The sequence below is a fragment of the Pleurodeles waltl genome, chromosome 7 (assembly GCF_031143425.1).
Source record: "Pleurodeles waltl isolate 20211129_DDA chromosome 7, aPleWal1.hap1.20221129, whole genome shotgun sequence".
Classification (NCBI taxonomy): Eukaryota; Metazoa; Chordata; class Amphibia; order Caudata; family Salamandridae; genus Pleurodeles; species Pleurodeles waltl.
In genome coordinates, this window is record NC_090446.1 from 82,336,215 (window position 1) to 82,358,044 (window position 21,830).

General features: G+C 44.9%; 1 protein-coding gene across 7 annotated transcripts in view; it reads right to left on the reverse strand.

Annotated features, from left to right (window-relative positions):
• Nucleotides 1-21,830, reverse strand: part of PTPN6 (protein tyrosine phosphatase non-receptor type 6) — a 191,984-nt gene that overhangs the window by 805 nt on the left and 169,349 nt on the right. For all 7 annotated transcript variants that reach the window (XM_069243049.1, XM_069243042.1, XM_069243048.1 and 4 more), the window contains 4 exons: nucleotides 10,344-10,411; nucleotides 9,035-9,186; nucleotides 1,815-1,900; nucleotides 1,497-1,642 (listed from right to left, as the gene is read on the reverse strand). In XM_069243049.1, the coding sequence (XP_069099150.1) occupies nucleotides 1,519-1,642; nucleotides 1,815-1,900; nucleotides 9,035-9,186; nucleotides 10,344-10,411 (430 nt within the window). In that variant the 3' untranslated portion in view covers nucleotides 1,497-1,518. The remainder of the gene's footprint in view (nucleotides 1-1,496; nucleotides 1,643-1,814; nucleotides 1,901-9,034; nucleotides 9,187-10,343; nucleotides 10,412-21,830) is intronic.

Consider the following 21,830-nt stretch of genomic DNA (forward strand, 5'->3'; position numbering starts at 1 on the left):
CATTACTGGTGTGTGCAGTAGGGAGGGACAGCATTCAACAGTCTCAACTGGATAACACAAATTTGCTTTACCTGGCAGCTACAGCAAAAGTTTTAAACCACTTGCAGCTTATTCATAACATGGCAGCCCAGCTGATTAGTATTATCCCCAGACATCATAACACCTCACCTGTGCCAAACGAGTTGCACTGGCAGCCCATTCAGGGGATGGTCATTTACAAAGCAATGGAGGCAGTCCACACAACAGTTTATGTAGGTTCTTCCAGATTTTTTTGTCTGATAAATTTACTTGGCCTAAGAACGTCAGGCATCTATGTGCCAAAACTCTGGAACTCCTTGCAATACCAAATTTATGGCGACCATGCCTTCAGTTTCTTTTCAACAAGAATTATCTCTAATTCGCTTTGGGAATCTTCCACCTATTTTGCCAGTAGATGTCATTTTGTAGTGCTTCAGGAAATCTATTGTCGATCTTTTTACTTTTGGATGTTATTGTTGGTCATTTAGTGCCATGAAACTTCAATATAGGAGCACTTAACAAATACTATATAACGTAATATCCACATTCAAAAGCCAACTATCAGCCTATTTTGCCACATAGTTTTAGCTGAAATGTCTGGGTATTTACTCAACAACTGATGGTAAGGAATTAGTGTATATTCTTTTAACAAAACAAATCATTCACAAAGAATTTCTCTAGAAACTGTAGTATTCGCCACAGAAACCGCTAAAACTGCATAGATTGGGAGATTTGGCCTTTGAGGATCAAATATCCCCATTAGTTTGTACTTAGTGTGTCATTACGAGTTTGGTGGGCCGAGTTTGGTGGGCCGACCGTCAGCCCACATGGTCTGTGGGGAGGAGACCGCTGCGAAGCTGGAGGTCTCTCCCCGCCCGGCCCTATTGCAATGTTTCCACCGCACTGACAGGTAGAAACCCTTATATTAGAAGTTTTCCACTGGGCTGCCCGGTTGAAACAGTGTGGTGGCATTGGCCTTGGTGCCTCAGGGAGCCAAGGCCAATGCCATTGCACAGGTGGTGCCCCCGGCACTCTTGCCGTTGCAGACAGTACGCTTTCTGAAGGTGCTGGGAATGGGCACCCCTGCACTGCCCATGACCTGGAAGTGGGCAGTGAAGGGGCCCCCGTAAGCCTTTTGATGGCGGGGACTCCACCATGAAAAGGCTGGCGGAAAGGAAAGTCGTGATCAGCACAGCGGTGCTGAACTCAGCGCCGCTGTGGCTGACCACAACTTCGACTGCCACCAACCTGTCGGGATCCGTGATACTGGCAGTGGCGGCAGTCTCCTGGTGGTCCAACCGCCAGGGTCGTAAACCTGGCGGTCGGACAACCAGGAGTACGGCGGTTCGAGCGCACCAAGAATTTGGCAGTCCGAGGCCTGCCAAACTCGTAATGAGGCCCTTAATCTTTCTTTCTCTTTTCTCCAATCTTCATCATGTGGAGATCATAGACTGAACTTCTCAGAGGAGTGCCCACACCTCACGTTCTGTTTTCTTGGCATTATTTCCTCTTCAGCGATCCTTTTTGCTTCTCTTGCTCAGCCGATTTCTGCTTCTTTGACTTGTCGTCTTTCTTCCCCCGGGTGGCTTGGAGGTTCTCATAGATCGTGGCCTCATCTTTCTGCCTAAAAATAGGAACAAGAAGTGGAAGGAACAACCTTAGTGAGAGAAGAGCTGCGAAAAATACAGTCAGCACAAAAAGGGAGCAGTGAAGAGAGAGTGGGGAATGGGAGAGGAACACAAGTGACAAAAGATACAGAAGTATTGAACTTGGGCGGGGATGCAGGAGTTCCTTACTTCGAGGACTTGCGTGTGGCTTTTGCATGCATGTTCTTAGCCCCTTGAGGTCGCTGGATGTTACCGTACTGAGATTCTGGATTTTTCTGCAAAATGAAAGCATACAAGGAGAAGAGTAAGGCTCTCGGGGTCATTAATAGTCCAAAATATGGCCCCTAGCCTCATACACAGAGATGGGGGTATGTCTATTTCTTTGTGGAGTTTCACAATGGTTCTGAATGACTATATGCATGCAACAATGATTTTGACAAGTGGCATTCATCTCAAATTACTTGTGACTACAAGCACTACAGAGTTTTCCACTATCTATACCCACCTCATTGTGGTACTACCTATGCCCATGTCACAGTGGTCCCTTTCTGTACAGTGTCAATGTGGACCAAAGGATCTGCTCTAGATATTGGCGGATGGGTTCCTCTGTCACAACAATTACAGATATCCGGTGCATCTAAATCTAATTCCTATTGGATCTAAATCAGGCCCTACATCTACTGTACCCACCTCACTGTGGTTCTGTCTTTACTATTTAAATGTGTTTTACCTTTGCCCATCCTATAGTTATTCGCTTGGTGCCCATCTAACACATATTCTGTCTGCACCCACTTTGCTTTACTTCTGCTGGAACAGCCTCACTGGGGTGCTTTCTTTGCCCTTCTTGGAGTTGTTTTGTCTGCCCTGTTATATAGTGGTCCTGAACAGAGATGCTTAGAGGCCTTTCCCTCTGCCTCCACCTGTCTGGCAATAGTACACTTACAATCCATCTTACTGTTTTCTGCCTTTACCTATCTCCCATTGGTCTTCTCTGTGCCCCTATGAACTGTGCTGTCTTTAGTCATTTCACAGGCCTCTGACGGTACTCATGTATGCACTGCTCACCGCCAGCACCCAGCGTATAGTGAAACTGCACCCATTTCTCAGTGGTTTACTCTGCACCAATCTCACAGTAACTGTGTGTAACTGGCTCCAAGAGTTTTTCACGGCCTATACTTACATCACAGTGATTTATTTATTCCCATCTCACTGACGGGTATATGCACGTTTCAGTCCCGAAACGGTTCTGTCTCCAAATAGCTCACACAAGTGTAGTCCATACCCGAAAATACCCATCAACTAGCAGCTGAGTCTGTCTGTATCAATCTCACAGCGGTCTGGACTGCCTAAGCCCATCTCTCAGTGCTCCAGCCTGTCTATACCTAGCACCCAGAGTTTCAGTCTGTCTACACCCATCTCCCAGAGTGTCAGTCTGTCTATACCATCTCCCAGAGTTTATCTGTCTATACCATCTCCCAGAGTTTATCTGTCTATACCCATCTCCCAGAGTTTATCTGTCTATACCATCTCCCAGAGTTTATCTGTCTATACCCATCTCCCAGAGTTTATCTGTCTATACCATCTCCCAGAGTTTATCTGTCTATACCCATCTCCCAGAGTTTATCTGTCTATACCCATCTCCCAGAGTTTATCTGTCTATACCATCTCCCAGAGTTTATCTGTCTATACCATCTCCCAGAGTGTCAGTCTGTCTATACCATCTCCCAGAGTTTATCTGTCTATACCATCTCCCAGAGTTTATCTGTCTATACCATCTCCCAGAGTTTATCTGTCTATACCCATCTCCCAGAGTTTATCTGTCTATACCATCTCCCAGAGTTTATCTGTCTACACCCATCTCCAAGAGTTTCAGTCTGTCTATACCCATCTCCAAGAGTTTCAGTCTGTCTATACCATCTCCCAGAGTTTATCTGTCTATACCATCTCCCAGAGTTTATCTGTCTATACCCATCTCCCAGAGTTTATCTGTCTATACCCATCTCCCAGAGTTTATCTGTCTATACCATCTCCCAGAGTTTATCTGTCTACACCCATCTCCAAGAGTTTCAGTCTGTCTATACCCATCTCCAAGAGTTTCAGTCTGTCTATACCATCTCCCAGAGTTTATCTGTCTATACCATCTCCCAGAGTTTATCTGTCTATACCATCTCCCAGAGATTATCTGTCTATACCATCTCCCAGAGTTTATCTATCTATACCCATCTCCAAGAGTTTATCTGTCTATACCATCTCCCAGAGTGTATCTGTCTATACCATCTCCCAGAGTTTATCTGTCTATACCCATCTCCAAGAGTTTATCTGTCTATACCCATCTCCCAGAGTTTATCTGTCTATACCCATCTCCCAGAGTTTATCTGTCTATACCCATCTCCCAGTTTATCTGCCTATACCCATCTCCCAGAGTTTATCTGTCTATACCATCTCCCAGAGTTTATCTGTCTATACCATCTCCCAGAGTTTATCTGTCTATACCCATCTCCCAGAGTTTATCTGTCTATACCCATCTCCCAGAGTTTATCTGTCTATACCATCTCCCAGAGTTTATCTGTCTATACCATCTCCCAGAGTGTCAGTCTGTCTATACCATCTCCCAGAGTTTATCTGTCTATACCATCTCCCAGAGTTTATCTGTCTATACCATCTCCCAGAGTTTATCTGTCTATACCCATCTCCCAGAGTTTATCTGTCTATACCATCTCCCAGAGTTTATCTGTCTACACCCATCTCCAAGAGTTTCAGTCTGTCTATACCCATCTCCAAGAGTTTCAGTCTGTCTATACCATCTCCCAGAGTTTATCTGTCTATACCATCTCCCAGAGTTTATCTGTCTATACCCATCTCCCAGAGTTTATCTGTCTATACCCATCTCCCAGAGTTTATCTGTCTATACCATCTCCCAGAGTTTATCTGTCTACACCCATCTCCAAGAGTTTCAGTCTGTCTATACCCATCTCCAAGAGTTTCAGTCTGTCTATACCATCTCCCAGAGTTTATCTGTCTATACCATCTCCCAGAGTTTATCTGTCTATACCATCTCCCAGAGATTATCTGTCTATACCATCTCCCAGAGTTTATCTATCTATACCCATCTCCAAGAGTTTATCTGTCTATACCATCTCCCAGAGTGTATCTGTCTATACCATCTCCCAGAGTTTATCTGTCTATACCCATCTCCAAGAGTTTATCTGTCTATACCCATCTCCCAGAGTTTATCTGTCTATACCCATCTCCCAGAGTTTATCTGTCTATACCCATCTCCCAGTTTATCTGCCTATACCCATCTCCCAGAGTTTATCTGTCTATACCATCTCCCAGAGTTTATCTGTCTATACCATCTCCCAGAGTTTATCTGTCTATACCATCTCCCAGAGTTTATCTGTCTATACCCATCTCCAAGAGTTTATCTGTCTATACCCATCTCCCAGAGTTTATCTGTCTATACCATCTCCCAGAGTTTATCTGTCTATACCATCTCCCAGAGTTTATCTGTCTATACCCATCTCCCAGAGTTTATCTGTCTATACCATCTCCCAGAGTTTATCTGTCTATACCATCTCCCAGAGTTTATCTGTCTATACCCATCTCCCAGAGTTTATCTGTCTATACCATCTCCCAGAGTTTATCTGTCTATACCATCTCCCAGAGTTTATCTGTCTATACCATCTCCCAGAGTTTATCTGTCTATACCCATCTCCCAGAGTTTATCTGTCTATACCATCTCCCAGAGTTTATCTGTCTATACCATCTCCCAGAGTTTATCTGTCTATACCATCTCCCAGAGTTTATCTGTCTATACCATCTCCAAGAGTTTATCTGTCTATACCCATCTCCCAGAGTTTATCTGTCTATACCATCTCCCAGTTTATCTGCCTATACCCATCTCCCAGAGTTTATCTGTCTATACCATCTCCCAGAGTTTATCTGTCTATACCATCTCCCAGAGTTTATCTGTCTATACCCATCTCCCAGAGTTTATCTGTCTATACCCATCTCCCAGTTTATCTGCCTATACCCATCTCCCAGAGTTTATCTCTCTATACCATCTCCCAGAGTTTATCTGTCTATACCATCTCCCAGAGTTTATCTGTCTATACCCATCTCCAAGAGTTTATCTGTCTATACCCATCTCCCAGAGTTTATCTGTCTATACCATCTCCCAGAGTTTATCTGTCTATACCATCTCCCAGAGTTTATCTGTCTATACCCATCTCCCAGAGTTTATCTGTCTATACCCATCTCCCAGTTTATCTGCCTATACCCATCTCCCAGAGTTTATCTGTCTATACCATCTCCCAGAGTTTATCTCTCTATACCATCTCCCAGAGTTTATCTGTCTATACCATCTCCCAAAGTTTATCTGTCTATACCCATCTCCCAGAGTTTATCTGTCTATACCATCTCCCAGAGTTTATCTGTCTATACCATCTCCCAGAGTTTATCTGTCTATACCCATCTCCCAGAGTTTATCTGTCTATACCCATCTCCCAGAGTTTATCTGTCTATACCCATCTCCCAGTTTATCTGCCTATACCCATCTCCCAGAGTTTATCTGTCTATACCATCTCCCAGAGTTTATCTCTCTATACCATCTCCCAGAGTTTGTCTGTCTATACCATCTCCCAGAGTTTATCTGTCTATACCCATCTCCCAGAGTTTCAGTCTGTCTATACCATCTCCCAGAGTTTATCTGTCTATACCCATCTCCCAGAGTTTATCTGTCTATACCATCTCCCAGAGTTTATCTGTCTATACCCATCTCCCAGAGTTTATCTGTCTATACCATCTCCCAGAGTTTATCTGTCTATACCATCTCCCAGAGTTTATCTGTCTATACCCATCTCCCAGAGTTTATCTGTCTATACCCATCTCCCAGAGTTTATCTGTCTATACCATCTCCCAGAGTTTATCTGTCTATACCATCTCCAAGAGTTTATCTGTCTATACCCATCTCCCAGAGTTTATCTGTCTATACCATCTCCCAGTTTATCTGCCTATACCCATCTCCCAGAGTTTATCTGTCTATACCATCTCCCAGAGTTTATCTGTCTATACCATCTCCCAGAGTTTATCTGTCTATACCCATCTCCCAGAGTTTATCTGTCTATACCCATCTCCCAGTTTATCTGCCTATACCCATCTCCCAGAGTTTATCTCTCTATACCATCTCCCAGAGTTTATCTGTCTATACCATCTCCCAGAGTTTATCTGTCTATACCCATCTCCAAGAGTTTATCTGTCTATACCCATCTCCCAGAGTTTATCTGTCTATACCATCTCCCAGAGTTTATCTGTCTATACCATCTCCCAGAGTTTATCTGTCTATACCCATCTCCCAGAGTTTATCTGTCTATACCCATCTCCCAGTTTATCTGCCTATACCCATCTCCCAGAGTTTATCTGTCTATACCATCTCCCAGAGTTTATCTCTCTATACCATCTCCCAGAGTTTATCTGTCTATACTATCTCCCAGAGTTTATCTGTCTATACCCATCTCCCAGAGTTTATCTGTCTATACCATCTCCCAGAGTTTATCTGTCTATACCATCTCCCAGAGTTTAACTGTCTATACCAATCTCCCAGAGTTTATCTGTCTATACCCATCTCCCAGAGTTTATCTGTCTATACCCATCTCCCAGTTTATCTGCCTATACCCATCTCCCAGAGTTTATCTGTCTATACCATCTCCCAGAGTTTATCTCTCTATACCATCTCCCAGAGTTTGTCTGTCTATACCATCTCCCAGAGTTTATCTGTCTATACCCATCTCCCAGAGTTTCAGTCTGTCTATACCATCTCCCAGAGTTTATCTGTCTATACCCATCTCCCAGAGTTTATCTGTCTATACCATCTCCCAGAGTTTATCTGTCTATACCCATCTCCCAGAGTTTATCTGTCTATACCATCTCCCAGAGTTTATCTGTCTATACCATCTCCCAGAGTTTATCTGTCTATACCCATCTCCCAGAGTTTATCTGTCTATACCCATCCCCCAGAGTTTATCTGTCTATACCATCTCCCAGAGTGTATCTGTCTATACCATCTCCCAGAGTTTATCTGTCTATACCATCTCCCAGAGTTTATCTCTCTATACCATCTCCCAGAGTTTATCTGTCTATACCATCTCCCAGAGTTTATCTGTCTATACCATCTCCCAGAGTTTATCTGTCTATACCATCTCCCAGAGTTTATCTGTCTATACCCATCTCCAAGAGTTTATCTGTCTATACCATCTCCCAGAGTTTATCTGTCTATACCCATCTCCCAGAGTTTATCTGTCTATACCCATCTCCCAGAGTTTATCTGTCTATACCATCTCCCAGAGTTTATCTGTCTATACCCATCTCCCAGAGTTTATCTGTCTATACCCATCTCCCAGAGTTTATCTGTCTATACCATCTCCCAGAGTTTATCTGTCTATACCCATCTCCCAGAGTTTATCTGTCTATACCATCTCCCAGAGTTTATCTGTCTATACCCATCTCCCAGAGTGTATCTGTCTATACCCATCTCCCAGAGTTTATCTCTCTATACCATCTCCCAGAGTTTATCTGTCTATACCATCTCCCAGAGTTTATCTGTCTATACCCATCTCCCAGAGTTTATCTCTCTATACCCATCCCCCAGAGTTTATCTGTCTATACCATCTCCCAGAGTTTATCTGTCTATACCATCTCCCAGAGTTTATCTGTCTATACCCATCTCCCAGAGTTTATCTGTCTATACCCATCTCCCAGAGTTTATCTGTCTATACCATCTCCCAGAGTTTATCTGTCTATACCATCTCCCAGAGTTTATCTGTCTATACCCATCTCCCAGAGTTTATCTGTCTATACCATCTCCCAGAGTTTATCTCTCTATACCATCTCCCAGAGTTTATCTCTCTATACCATCTCCCAGAGTTTATCTGTCTATACCCATCTCCCAGAGTTTATCTGTCTATACCCATCTCCCAGAGTTTATCTGTCTATACCATCTCCCAGAGTTTATCTGTCTATACCATCTCCCAGAGTTTATCTGTCTATACCCATCTCCCAGAGTTTATCTGTCTATACCCATCCCCCAGAGTTTATCTGTCTATACCATCTCCCAGAGTGTATCTGTCTATACCATCTCCCAGAGTTTTAATCTGTTTATACCCATCTCCAAGAGTTTCAGTCTGTCTATACCTGTCTTCAAGAATGTCAGTCTGTCTATACCCATCTCCAAGAGTTTCAGTTGTCTATACCAGCCTCTAAGTGTTTCAGTCTGTCTATGCCCACCTCCAAGAGTTTCAGTCTGTCTATACCTGTCTCCAATAGCTTCAGTCTGTCTATACCCATCTCACAGTGGTTCTGCTGTCACCCAGCCTGCATCAGAAGTAAATTCTGCCCACTTCGCCCCATGGTACCTCCATGGCCTCCTGCTTCTTCTTTACGGTATCGATGAACTGACTGATCGCCATGTAGATGAACCGGTACTGCGCCTCGGTCTGCACCATTCCAGAACGCTGCTCCCGTACCATCTGGATGGTCTTCTGGATGTCAATGTCACAGTCCAGGCCTGGATGTGGGCAGGCAGTATGGAAGGGACAAAGAAGAAAACAATGCAGTGGGCATGAGGTGTGTGGCACAAAGTGATGGGCTTGTGCTGAAACTTTTAAAGACCCAACAACATCAGAGATGTGTACATTTTTGTTATTTGCAACCTCAATTACATGCTTTGCCACATTTGCATGAAAATCATAACTACTGCAACAATTTATGTAACCAAAGGTGAACTTACACAGAAAATGTCTAAATGCATTTTGCGTCTTGGATGGGTTTGATGAGAGTAAAACCAAAGTGTGGTGACGATTATCTTGAAAATCGGAAAAAACCTTTCCTCGGGTTTAGTCAAATCAGACAATTTGCAAAATTTGAAAAGGGAAAAAATTGTGAACTTGCTGGTGAAAAAAATGTACACTACCCTGTTTGTTATCACTGACTGCGTTTTTTTCCACGTTCTGTGTTCTTAGACAGATTTTGAAACATTAAACTTAAAGCCAGGCCTTATTTTATCAAAACTCTTGCCCATGGATATGCACCCTTGTATTCCGCCTGCAGACAAAGGGGGTTATTCTAACTTTGGAGGAGTGTTAATCCGTCCCAAAAGTGACGGTAAAGTGACGGATATACCACCAGCCATATTACGAGTTCCATAGGATATAATGGACTCGTAATACGGCTGGTGGTAAATCCGTCACTTTTCCGTCACTTTTGGGACGGATTAACACCTCCTCCAAAGTTAGAATAACCCCCAAAGTACAGACTGCATAATTGTATTTAGCATTTATATTGCGCACGTAGTTGATTAAATTGTCCATTGGGGGCATTAAATAACATGCATTACTAGCAAAGAAGTCAATGATAGTTGCTTAATTGATGTCTGAAATTATAAGCAGCACGGTACACTCATGTTTGTAGCAGCTGCTCAACCCCCTGTGTTACTATGAGAGAGAAGCAAGAAGCAGTTTAAGAGAAAGTGTCTATGAATTGCTAGTCTGTAAAGTATGAGATATTTATCTTAAGTTACATGTCACGTTACTCTAAGCTTCATAGCACAATACATTTAGACTGACCTGTGCCACTGAATTTAAAACTGGGATAAGAGAAGTGAAGAGAGCTGAAGCTGCCCATCTCCTGATGCAGTCTGATTACAGGCAGAAACATGTCAGTTACCTGTAGTGGTGATCATATCCATCAGCATGTCGATCACAATGATGGTGCCCGTCCGGCCAATCCCAGCACTGCAGGAGAGGGAGTCAAAAGTCAGGGTGTGATGGGAGAACATTTTAGGCGTAGGCAGGCATAAGCATAAGAAAAAAAGAGTATTGGGAAATAACAAAGAGAGAAGCATGAATTGAATGAAGGATCAAGCTAGCGTTCCAAACCATTTCTGTACTTACCAGTGTCAGCAGCTTTGGGTATCTGCAGTGTAGACATCATGACAAAGGGACAAGATAAGATCTTCCTTATACATGGGGCAAACAAGGTCTTCACAATGGAACCAGATAGATTAGTGGTGCAAAGAGATGCCAAAGGACATAAGACTCTAGCCAGAAAGTTGACTAAAGTTACTTCTTCCCCTCTACAGGAAGACTTAAGATTGGTATTTAATAGATCCCCGAGTACAAGAGACAAGCTTTGAGCTGGTAAACAAATCTGGGATGGGTGAAAGAAATGAAAGGGGTCTAAGCTGTCTCTCAAATGATGCATCAGTAAGCTCTTTGAGCAGAGTAGTGTTCTGGGTGGGAAAAGGCTCTGACACACTCCTCCTCTACACATGATAGTACATCAAGGGAAACAAACATTTTCTCATATCACTCACAAGTTTACCCTAACTCAGATGTCAAATAACTGTGCTTTTAAACCAAATGGAATTCTTGGAATTTCGTTTGGCAGCAAATAGTTGATTGACTGATGGGTGATGTGCTTCCTTGGAGAAATGGTATGACTGATGCTGTTTTGGAGCCATAGCTAGTAGTATATTGTCTCAATTTCCTTCCAGAACCATATTGGAAACCGATGATTTTTTAGCCATTATTTTTGAAAGATAGGTCTGTAAAATACACTATTTGCTCCAATTTATATATTCAGATATTGGCAAGACTGCTTTAGCATTTCGCAGTGCACTCAGTTACGCTTTCCAAAAGAAAAGCTGAACAGAACTGAACTGAACAGGTGATGTTGGGAATTATAAATACGTTACAGTAACTTTTTTCTAATTTTTTTTGGAGGATATATCGCCCTGTCCTCTGGAGTCTCTCATGCATTTTGGCTCCTTTACTGACATTATTTTCCTAATTTCACATATTGGGTTTACTGTATGAAAAAAGTAACACAGAACATAGTATTTGGGTTCTTCCTTTACATTATTGTATGCCAGAACTAGAATATCGTCTAACATAAACATAAAAACCTAGTTGACAGTATAAATGATATAACTTCATTGATGCATATTTTCTATTATTGACTTCAATGGGGGTGATGATTTTGTAAATTATATTTAGGAAACAATATTTTTGTCGAACGATATTTAGGCCAGGATACCCTGGATGAGACATTTTTCAATTAGCCCACCCCAAATCTCAAATGAAAAGTTTGACTTGCTTGCTCTGCATACATGTTTTGTGATACACAGAACAGCACTGCAGAATGCCAGTAATATCTGTTTTTTGTCTACATTTCTTGGAAGATAACCTCTCAAACATGTCCCCATTTGGTAAGCCAGCTTGCTTTATTCACCAATTCATGACAGTATTTTTAAGCCATTTCGGGAGCCCATCCACATTATTTCATTTGAGTGGAAGAGGTCACATCAGAAAGCTTGAAGGCCACTAGGATAACTTGTTGCACAAGTGCTTAATTGGTGCTGATGTTTGTGGGTGTCACTCATTTTTGTGAACTGGAACTTATTTTCATAGGCGTCAATTCACCAAAATGCCAAGGGAAGCGGAAGTGACATCACATGCCCTGCCATCTGACCTTTACTTTGACTCACCCAAGTGCTTAAACATACACATGTACTCACACATAAACACTCTGCCCCTGCAAACACGAATACAACATACATTTGAAAGTAATAAAGAAATGGACAGAAAACCAGGGAAGTGGAGCCCCAACCTAAGTCCACTAGGATGAACTGCCCCTTATTTCTTGTCACTCATTTTGCCACCTCTGAGGTCAGGGGTCACAGTCGATCCCTAAAGAAGGTCCATGCTTATTTTTAATCATCAGATTCCGCTGGCCCAAAGCAAGAGAGAGAAAGGCGGAAAATGGAGAAAGAGCAAGGAAGAGAAAAACAGGAAAGCGGTGACAATAGAAGAATGTAGGGGTGAAAAGAACGAGAGAAGAAAATAGGGGTGAAAGAACCTGCAAGAGAGAAGGAAGCAGGGGTGAAGGAACCTGCAAGAGAGAAGGAACTAGGGGTGAAAAGAACCTGCAAGAGAGAAAGAAGTAGGGGTAAAAAGAACAAGAGAAGAAAATAGGGGTGAAAAGAACCTGCAAGAGAGAAAGAAGTAGGGGTGAAAAGAACCTGTGAAAAGAACCTGCAAGAGAGAAGGAAGGGGGGGTGGTACAACCTGCAAGAGAGAAGGAAGTAGGGGTGAAAAGAACAAGAGAAGAAAATAGGGGTGAAAAGAACCTGCAAGTGAGAAAGAAGTAGGGGTGAAAAGAACCTGTGAAAAGAACCTGCAAGAGAGAAGGAAGGGGGGGGGGGGTTACAACCTGCAAGAGAGAAGGAAGTAGGGGTGAAAGAACCTGCAAGAGAGAAGGAAGTAGGGGTGAAAAGAACCTGTGAAAAGAACCTGCAAGAGAGAAGGAAGCAGAGGGAAAGAACCTGCAAGAGAGAAGGAAGTGGGGGTGAAAGAACTTGCAAGAGAGAAGGAAGCAGAGGTGAAAGAACCTGTGAAAAGAATCTGAAAGAGAGAAGGAAGTGGGGGCGAAAGAACCTGCAAGAGAGAAAAAAGTAGGGGTGAAAAGAACGAGAGGAGAAAATACGGGTGAAAAGAACCTCCAAGAGAGAAGAAAAATAGTGGTAAAAAGAACCTGCAAGAGGGAAGGAAGTAGGGGTGAAAGAACCTGCAAGAGAGAAGGAAGAAGGGGTGAAAGAACCTACAAGAGAGAAGGAAGCAGAGGTGAAACAACCTGCAATAGAGAAGGAAGCAGGGGTGAAAAGAACCTGTAGGAGAGAAGGAAGTAGGGGTAAAAGAACCTGCAGGAGAGAAGGAAGAAGAGGTGAAAGAACCTGCAAGAGAGAAGGAAGTAGGGGTGAAAAGAGCCAGTGAAAAGAACCTACAAGAGAGAAGGAAGCAGGGGTGAATGAGACTGTTAAAAGAACCTTCAAGAGAGAAGGAAGCAGGGGTGAAAGAACCTGCAAGAGAGAAGGAAGCAGAGGTGAAAGAACCTGCAAGAGAGAAGGAAGTAGGGATTAAAAGAGCCTGTGAAAAGAACCTGCAAGAGAGAAGGAAGCAGGGGTGAATGAACCTGTGAAAAGAACCTGCAAGAGAGAAGGAAGCAGGGGTGAAAGAACCTGCAAGAGAGAAGGAAGTAGAGGTGAAAGAACCTGCAAGAGAGAAGGAAGCAGGGGTGAATGAACCTGTGAAAAGAACCTGTAGGAGAGAAGGAAGTAGGGGTAAAAGAACCTGCAGGAGAGAAGGAAGAAGAGGTGAAAGAACCTGCAAGAGAGAAGGAAGTAGGGGTGAAAAGAGCCAGTGAAAAGAACCTACAAGAGAGAAGGAAGCAGGGGTGAATGAGACTGTTAAAAGAACCTTCAAGAGAGAAGGAAGCAGGGGTGAAAGAACCTGCAAGAGAGAAGGAAGCAGAGGTGAAAGAACCTGCAAGAGAGAAGGAAGTAGGGATTAAAAGAGCCTGTGAAAAGAACCTGCAAGAGAGAAGGAAGCAGGGGTGAATGAACCTGTGAAAAGAACCTGCAAGAGAGAAGGAAGCAGGGGTGAAAGAACCTGCAAGAGAGAAGGAAGTAGAGGTGAAAGAACCTGCAAGAGAGAAGGAAGTAAGGGTGAGAAGAACCTGTGAAAAGAACCTGCAAGAGAGAAGGAAGCAGGGGTGAATGAACCTGTAAAAAGAACCTTCAAGAGAGAAGGAAGCAGGGGTGAAAAGAGCCTGTGAAAAGAACCTGCAAGAGAGAAGGAAGCAGGGGTGAAAGAACTTGAGGAAAGAACCTGCAAGAGAGAAGGAAGCAGGGGTGAAAAGAAACTGTAACAGAGAAGGAAGAAGGGTGAAAGAACCTGAACGAGAGAAGGCAGTAAGGGTAAAAAGAGCCTGTGAACACAACCTACAAGAGAGAAGGAAGCAGGGGTGAAAAAACCCTGTAAAAAGAACCTGCAAGAGAGATGTAAGTAGGGGGGAAAAGAACCTGCAAGAGAGAAGGAAGTAGGGGTGAAAGAACCTGCGAGAGAGAGATGGAAGTAGGGGTGAAAGAACCTGCAAGAGAGAAGGAAGTGGGGGTGAAAGAACCTGCAAGAGAGAAGGAAGTAGGAGAGAGATGGAAGTAGGGATGAAAATAACCTGCGAGAGAGAAGGAAGTAGGGGTGAAAGAACCTGCAAGAGAGAAGAAAGTAGGGGTGAAAAAACCTTTGAAAAGAAACTGCAAGAGAGAAGGAAGCAGGGGTGAAAGAACCTGCCAGAGAGAAGGAAGTAGGGGTGAAAGAACGTGCAAGAGAGATGAAACTAGGGGTGAAACAACCTGCGAGAGACAAGGGAGTAGGGGTGAAAAAACCTGCAAGAGAGAAGGAAGTAGGGGTGAAAAGAAACTACAAGAGAGAAGGAAGTAGGGGTGAAAGGACCTGCAAGAGAGATGGAAGTGGGGTGAAAAGAACCTGCGAGAGAGAAGGAAGTAGGGGTGAAAGAACCTGCAAGAGAGAAGGGGGTAGGGGTGAAAGAACCTGCAAGAGAGAAGGAAGCAGGGGTGAAAAAACCTGTGAAAAGAACATGCAAGAGAGAAGGATGCAGGGGTGAAAAGAACCTGCAAGAGAGAAGGATGCAGGGGTGAAAAGAACCTGCAAGAGAGAAGGAAGTAGGGGTGAAAAGAGCCTGTGAAAAGAACCTGCAAGAGAGAAGGAAGCAGGGGTGAAAGGACCTGAGAGAGAGAAGGAAGTAGGGGTGAAAAGAACCTGCAAGAGAGAAGGATGCAGGGGTGAAAAGAACCTGCGAGAGAGAAGGAAGTAGGGGTGAAAGAACCTGCAAAAGAGATGGAAGTAGGGGTGAAAGAACCTGCGAGAGAGAAGGGAGTAGGTGTGAAAGAACCTGCAAGAGAGAAGGAAGTAGGGGTGAAAAGAACCTGCAAGAGAGAAGGAAGCAGGGGTGAAAGGACCTGAGAGAGAGAAGGAAGTAGGGGTGAAAAGAACCTGCAAGAGAGAAGGAAGAAGGGGTGAAAGAACCTCCAAGAGAGAAAGAAGGAGAGGTGAAAGAACCTGCAAGAGAGAAGGAAGTAGGGGTGAAAGGAGCCTGTGAAAAGAACCTGCAGGAGAGAATGAAGTAGGGGTGACAGAACCTGTGAAAAGAACCTGCAAGAGAGAAGGAAGTGGGGAAGAAAGAACCTGCAAGAGAGAAGGAAGCAGGGGTGAAAAAAACCTGCAAGAGAGAAGGAAGTAGGGGTGAAAGAACCTGCCAGAGACGAGGAAGTAGAGGTGAAAGAACCCTCAAGAGAGAAGGAAATAGGGGTGAAATGAGCCTGTGAAAAGAACCTGCAAGAGAGAAGGAAGCAGGGGTGAAGGAACCTGTGAAAAGAACCTGCGAGAGAAGGAAGTGTGGGGTGAAGGAACCTGCAAGAGAGAAGGAAGCAGGGGTGAAAAGAACCTGTAAGAGAAGGAAGCTGGGGTGAAAAGAACCTGCAAGAGAGAAGGAAGCAGGGGTAAAAGAACCTGTGAAAAGAACCTGCAAGAGAGAAGGAAGTGGAGGTAAAAGAACTTGCAAGAGAGAAGGAAGCAGGGGTGAAAAAACCTGTGAAAAGAACCTACAAGAGAGAAGGAAGTGTGGGTGAAGAAACCTGCAAGAGAGAAGGAAGCAGGGGTGAAATAACGTGCAAGAGAGATGGAAGTAGCGGTGAAAGAACCTGCAAGAGAGAAGGAAGCAGGGGTGAAAAGAACCTGCAAGAGAGAAGGAAGTAGAGGTGAAAGAACCTGCAAGAGAGAAGGAAGTCGGGGTGAAAAGATCCTGTGAAAAGAACCTGCAAGAGAGAAGGAAGCAGGGGTGAAAGAACTTGAGGAAAGAACCTGCAAGAGAGAAAGAAGCAGGGGTGAAAAGAAACTGTAAGAGAGAAGGAAGAAGGGTGAAAGAACCTGAACGAGAGAAGGCAGTAAGGGTAAAAAAGAGGCTGTGAAAACAACCTGCAAGAGAGAAGGAAGTAGGGGTGAAAGAACGTGCGAGTGAGATGGAAGTAGGGGTGAAACAACCTGCGAGAGATAAGGGAGTAGGGGTGAAAGAACCTGCAATAGAGAAGGAAGTAGGGGTGAAAAGAACCTGCAAGAGAGAAGGAAGTAGGGGTGAAAGGACCTGCAAGAGAGATGGAAGTGGGGTGAAAAGAACCTGCGAGAGAGAAGGAAGTAGGGGTGAAAGAACCTGCGAGAGAGAAGGGGGTAGGGGTGAAAGAACCTGCAAGAGAGAAGGATGCAGGGGTGAAAAGAACCTGCAAGAGAGAAGGAAGCAGGGGTGAAAGGACCTGAGAGAGAGAAGGAAGTAGGGGTGAAAAGAACCTGCAAGAGAGAAGGAAGAAGGGGTGAAAGAACCTGCCAGAGAGAAGGAAGTAGAGGTGAAAGAACCTCCAAGAGTGAATGAAAGAGAGGTGAAAGAACCTGCAAGAGAGAAGGAAGTAGGGGTGAAAGGAGCCTGTGAAAAGAACCTGCAAGAGAGAAGGAAGCAGGGGTGACAGAACCTGTGAAAAGAACCTGCAAGAGAGAAGGAAGGGGGGGAGAAAGAACCTGCAAGAGAGAAGGAAGCAGGGGTGAAAAGAACCTGCAACAGAGAAGGAAGTAGGGGTGAAAGAACCTGCCAGAGACGAGGAAGTAGAGGTGAAAGAACCTGCAAGAGAGAAGGAAGTAGGGGTGAAATGAGCCTGTGAAAAGAATCTGCAAGAGAGAAGGAAGCAGGGGTGAAGGAACCTGTGAAAATACCCTGCGAGAGAAGGGAGTGGGGGGTGAAGGAACCTGCAAGAGAGAAGGAAGCAGGGGTGAAAAGAACCTGTAAGAGAGAAGGAAGCTGGGGTGAAAAGAACCTGCAAGAGAGAAGGAAGCAGGGGTGAAAGAACCTGTGAAAAGAACCTGCAAGAGAGAAGGAAGTGGAGGTAAAAGAACCTGCAAGAGAGAAGGAAGCAGGGGTGAAAAGCACCTGTAAGAGAGAAGGAAGTAGAAGTGAAAGAACCTGCAAGAGAGAAGGAAGTAGGGGTGAAAAGAACCTTCAAGAGAGACAGAAGCAGGGGTGAAAGAACCTGTGAAAAGAACCTGCAAGAGAGAAGGAAGTGTGGGTGAAGAAACCTGCAAGAGAGAAGGAAGCAGGGGTGAAAAGAACCTGCGAGAGAGAAGGAAGTAGGGGTGAAAGAACCTGCAAGAGAGAAGGAAGCAGGGGTGAAAAGAACCTGCAAGAGAGAAGGAAGCAGGGGTGAAGAACCTGTGAAAAGAACCTGCAAGAGAGAAGGAAGTGGGGGTGAAGAAACCTGCGAGAGAGCAGGAAGCAGGGGTGAAAAGAAGCTGCGGGAGAGAAGGAAGCAGGGGTGAAAGAACCTGCAAGAGAGAAGGAAGTAGGGGTGAAATAACGTGCGAGAGAGATGGAAGTAGCGGTGAAAGAACCTGTGAAAAGAACATGCAAGAGAGAAGGAAGCAGGGGTGAAAAGAACCTGCAAGAGAGAAGGAAGCAGGGGTGAAGAACCTGTGAAAAGAACCTGCAAGAGAGAAGGAAGTGGGGGTGAAGAAACCTGCGAGAGAGCAGGAAGCAGGGGTGAAAAGAAGCTGCGAGAGAGAAGGAAGCAGGGGTGAAAGAACCTGCAAGAGAGAAGTAAGCAGGGGTGAAAAAACCTGTGAAATGAAACTGCAAGAGAGAAGGAAGCAGGGGTGAAAGAACCTGCCAGAGAGAAGGAAGTAGGGGTGAAAGAACCTGCAAGAGGGGAGGAAGTAGGGGTGAAAAGAACCTGTGAAAAGAACATGCAAGAGAGAAGGAAGCAGGGGTGAAATGCACCTGTAAAAAGAACCTTCAAGAGAGAAGGAAGCAGGGGTGAAAAGAGCCTGTGAAAAGAACCTGCAAGAGAGAAGGAAGCAGGGGTGAAAGAACTTGAGGAAAGAACCTGCAAGAGAGAAGGAAGCAGGGGTGAAAAGAAACTGTAACAGAGAAGGAAGAAGGGTGAAAGAACCTGAACGAGAGAAGGCAGTAAGGGTAAAAAGAGCCTGTGAACACAACCTACAAGAGAGAAGGAAGCAGGGGTGAAAAAACCCTGTAAAAAGAACCTGCAAGAGAGATGTAAGTAGGGGGGAAAAGAACCTGCAAGAGAGAAGGAAGTAGGGGTGAAAGAACCTGCGAGAGAGAGATGGAAGTAGGGGTGAAAGAACCTGCAAGAGAGAAGGAAGTGGGGGTGAAAGAACCTGCAAGAGAGAAGGAAGTAGGAGAGAGATGGAAGTAGGGATGAAAATAACCTGCGAGAGAGAAGGAAGTAGGGGTGAAAGAACCTGCAAGAGAGAAGAAAGTAGGGGTGAAAAAACCTTTGAAAAGAAACTGCAAGAGAGAAGGAAGCAGGGGTGAAAGAACCTGCCAGAGAGAAGGAAGTAGGGGTGAAAGAACGTGCAAGAGAGATGAAACTAGGGGTGAAACAACCTGCGAGAGACAAGGGAGTAGGGGTGAAAAAACCTGCAAGAGAGAAGGAAGTAGGGGTGAAAAGAAACTACAAGAGAGAAGGAAGTAGGGGTGAAAGGACCTGCAAGAGAGATGGAAGTGGGGTGAAAAGAACCTGCGAGAGAGAAGGAAGTAGGGGTGAAAGAACCTGCAAGAGAGAAGGGGGTAGGGGTGAAAGAACCTGCAAGAGAGAAGGAAGCAGGGGTGAAAAAACCTGTGAAAAGAACATGCAAGAGAGAAGGATGCAGGGGTGAAAAGAACCTGCAAGAGAGAAGGATGCAGGGGTGAAAAGAACCTGCAAGAGAGAAGGAAGTAGGGGTGAAAAGAGCCTGTGAAAAGAACCTGCAAGAGAGAAGGAAGCAGGGGTGAAAGGACCTGAGAGAGAGAAGGAAGTAGGGGTGAAAAGAACCTGCAAGAGAGAAGGATGCAGGGGTGAAAAGAACCTGCGAGAGAGAAGGAAGTAGGGGTGAAAGAACCTGCAAAAGAGATGGAAGTAGGGGTGAAAGAACCTGCGAGAGAGAAGGGAGTAGGTGTGAAAGAACCTGCAAGAGAGAAGGAAGTAGGGGTGAAAAGAACCTGCAAGAGAGAAGGAAGCAGGGGTGAAAGGACCTGAGAGAGAGAAGGAAGTAGGGGTGAAAAGAACCTGCAAGAGAGAAGGAAGAAGGGGTGAAAGAACCTCCAAGAGAGAAAGAAGGAGAGGTGAAAGAACCTGCAAGAGAGAAGGAAGTAGGGGTGAAAGGAGCCTGTGAAAAGAACCTGCAGGAGAGAATGAAGTAGGGGTGACAGAACCTGTGAAAAGAACCTGCAAGAGAGAAGGAAGTGGGGAAGAAAGAACCTGCAAGAGAGAAGGAAGCAGGGGTGAAAAAAACCTGCAAGAGAGAAGGAAGTAGGGGTGAAAGAACCTGCCAGAGACGAGGAAGTAGAGGTGAAAGAACCCTCAAGAGAGAAGGAAATAGGGGTGAAATGAGCCTGTGAAAAGAACCTGCAAGAGAGAAGGAAGCAGGGGTGAAGGAACCTGTGAAAAGAACCTGCGAGAGAAGGAAGTGTGGGGTGAAGGAACCTGCAAGAGAGAAGGAAGCAGGGGTGAAAAGAACCTGTAAGAGAAGGAAGCTGGGGTGAAAAGAACCTGCAAGAGAGAAGGAAGCAGGGGTAAAAGAACCTGTGAAAAGAACCTGCAAGAGAGAAGGAAGTGGAGGTAAAAGAACTTGCAAGAGAGAAGGAAGCAGGGGTGAAAAAACCTGTGAAAAGAACCTACAAGAGAGAAGGAAGTGTGGGTGAAGAAACCTGCAAGAGAGAAGGAAGCAGGGGTGAAATAACGTGCAAGAGAGATGGAAGTAGCGGTGAAAGAACCTGCAAGAGAGAAGGAAGCAGGGGTGAAAAGAACCTGCAAGAGAGAAGGAAGTAGAGGTGAAAGAACCTGCAAGAGAGAAGGAAGTCGGGGTGAAAAGATCCTGTGAAAAGAACCTGCAAGAGAGAAGGAAGCAGGGGTGAAAGAACTTGAGGAAAGAACCTGCAAGAGAGAAAGAAGCAGGGGTGAAAAGAAACTGTAAGAGAGAAGGAAGAAGGGTGAAAGAACCTGAACGAGAGAAGGCAGTAAGGGTAAAAAAGAGGCTGTGAAAACAACCTGCAAGAGAGAAGGAAGTAGGGGTGAAAGAACGTGCGAGTGAGATGGAAGTAGGGGTGAAACAACCTGCGAGAGATAAGGGAGTAGGGGTGAAAGAACCTGCAATAGAGAAGGAAGTAGGGGTGAAAAGAACCTGCAAGAGAGAAGGAAGTAGGGGTGAAAGGACCTGCAAGAGAGATGGAAGTGGGGTGAAAAGAACCTGCGAGAGAGAAGGAAGTAGGGGTGAAAGAACCTGCGAGAGAGAAGGGGGTAGGGGTGAAAGAACCTGCAAGAGAGAAGGATGCAGGGGTGAAAAGAACCTGCAAGAGAGAAGGAAGCAGGGGTGAAAGGACCTGAGAGAGAGAAGGAAGTAGGGGTGAAAAGAACCTGCAAGAGAGAAGGAAGAAGGGGTGAAAGAACCTGCCAGAGAGAAGGAAGTAGAGGTGAAAGAACCTCCAAGAGTGAATGAAAGAGAGGTGAAAGAACCTGCAAGAGAGAAGGAAGTAGGGGTGAAAGGAGCCTGTGAAAAGAACCTGCAAGAGAGAAGGAAGCAGGGGTGACAGAACCTGTGAAAAGAACCTGCAAGAGAGAAGGAAGGGGGGGAGAAAGAACCTGCAAGAGAGAAGGAAGCAGGGGTGAAAAGAACCTGCAACAGAGAAGGAAGTAGGGGTGAAAGAACCTGCCAGAGACGAGGAAGTAGAGGTGAAAGAACCTGCAAGAGAGAAGGAAGTAGGGGTGAAATGAGCCTGTGAAAAGAATCTGCAAGAGAGAAGGAAGCAGGGGTGAAAAGAACCTGTAAGAGAGAAGGAAGCTGGGGTGAAAAGAACCTGCAAGAGAGAAGGAAGCAGGGGTGAAAGAACCTGTGAAAAGAACCTGCAAGAGAGAAGGAAGTGGAGGTAAAAGAACCTGCAAGAGAGAAGGAAGCAGGGGTGAAAAGCACCTGTAAGAGAGAAGGAAGTAGAAGTGAAAGAACCTGCAAGAGAGAAGGAAGTAGGGGTGAAAAGAACCTTCAAGAGAGACAGAAGCAGGGGTGAAAGAACCTGTGAAAAGAACCTGCAAGAGAGAAGGAAGTGTGGGTGAAGAAACCTGCAAGAGAGAAGGAAGCAGGGGTGAAAAGAACCTGCGAGAGAGAAGGAAGTAGGGGTGAAAGAACCTGCAAGAGAGAAGGAAGCAGGGGTGAAAAGAACCTGCAAGAGAGAAGGAAGCAGGGGTGAAGAACCTGTGAAAAG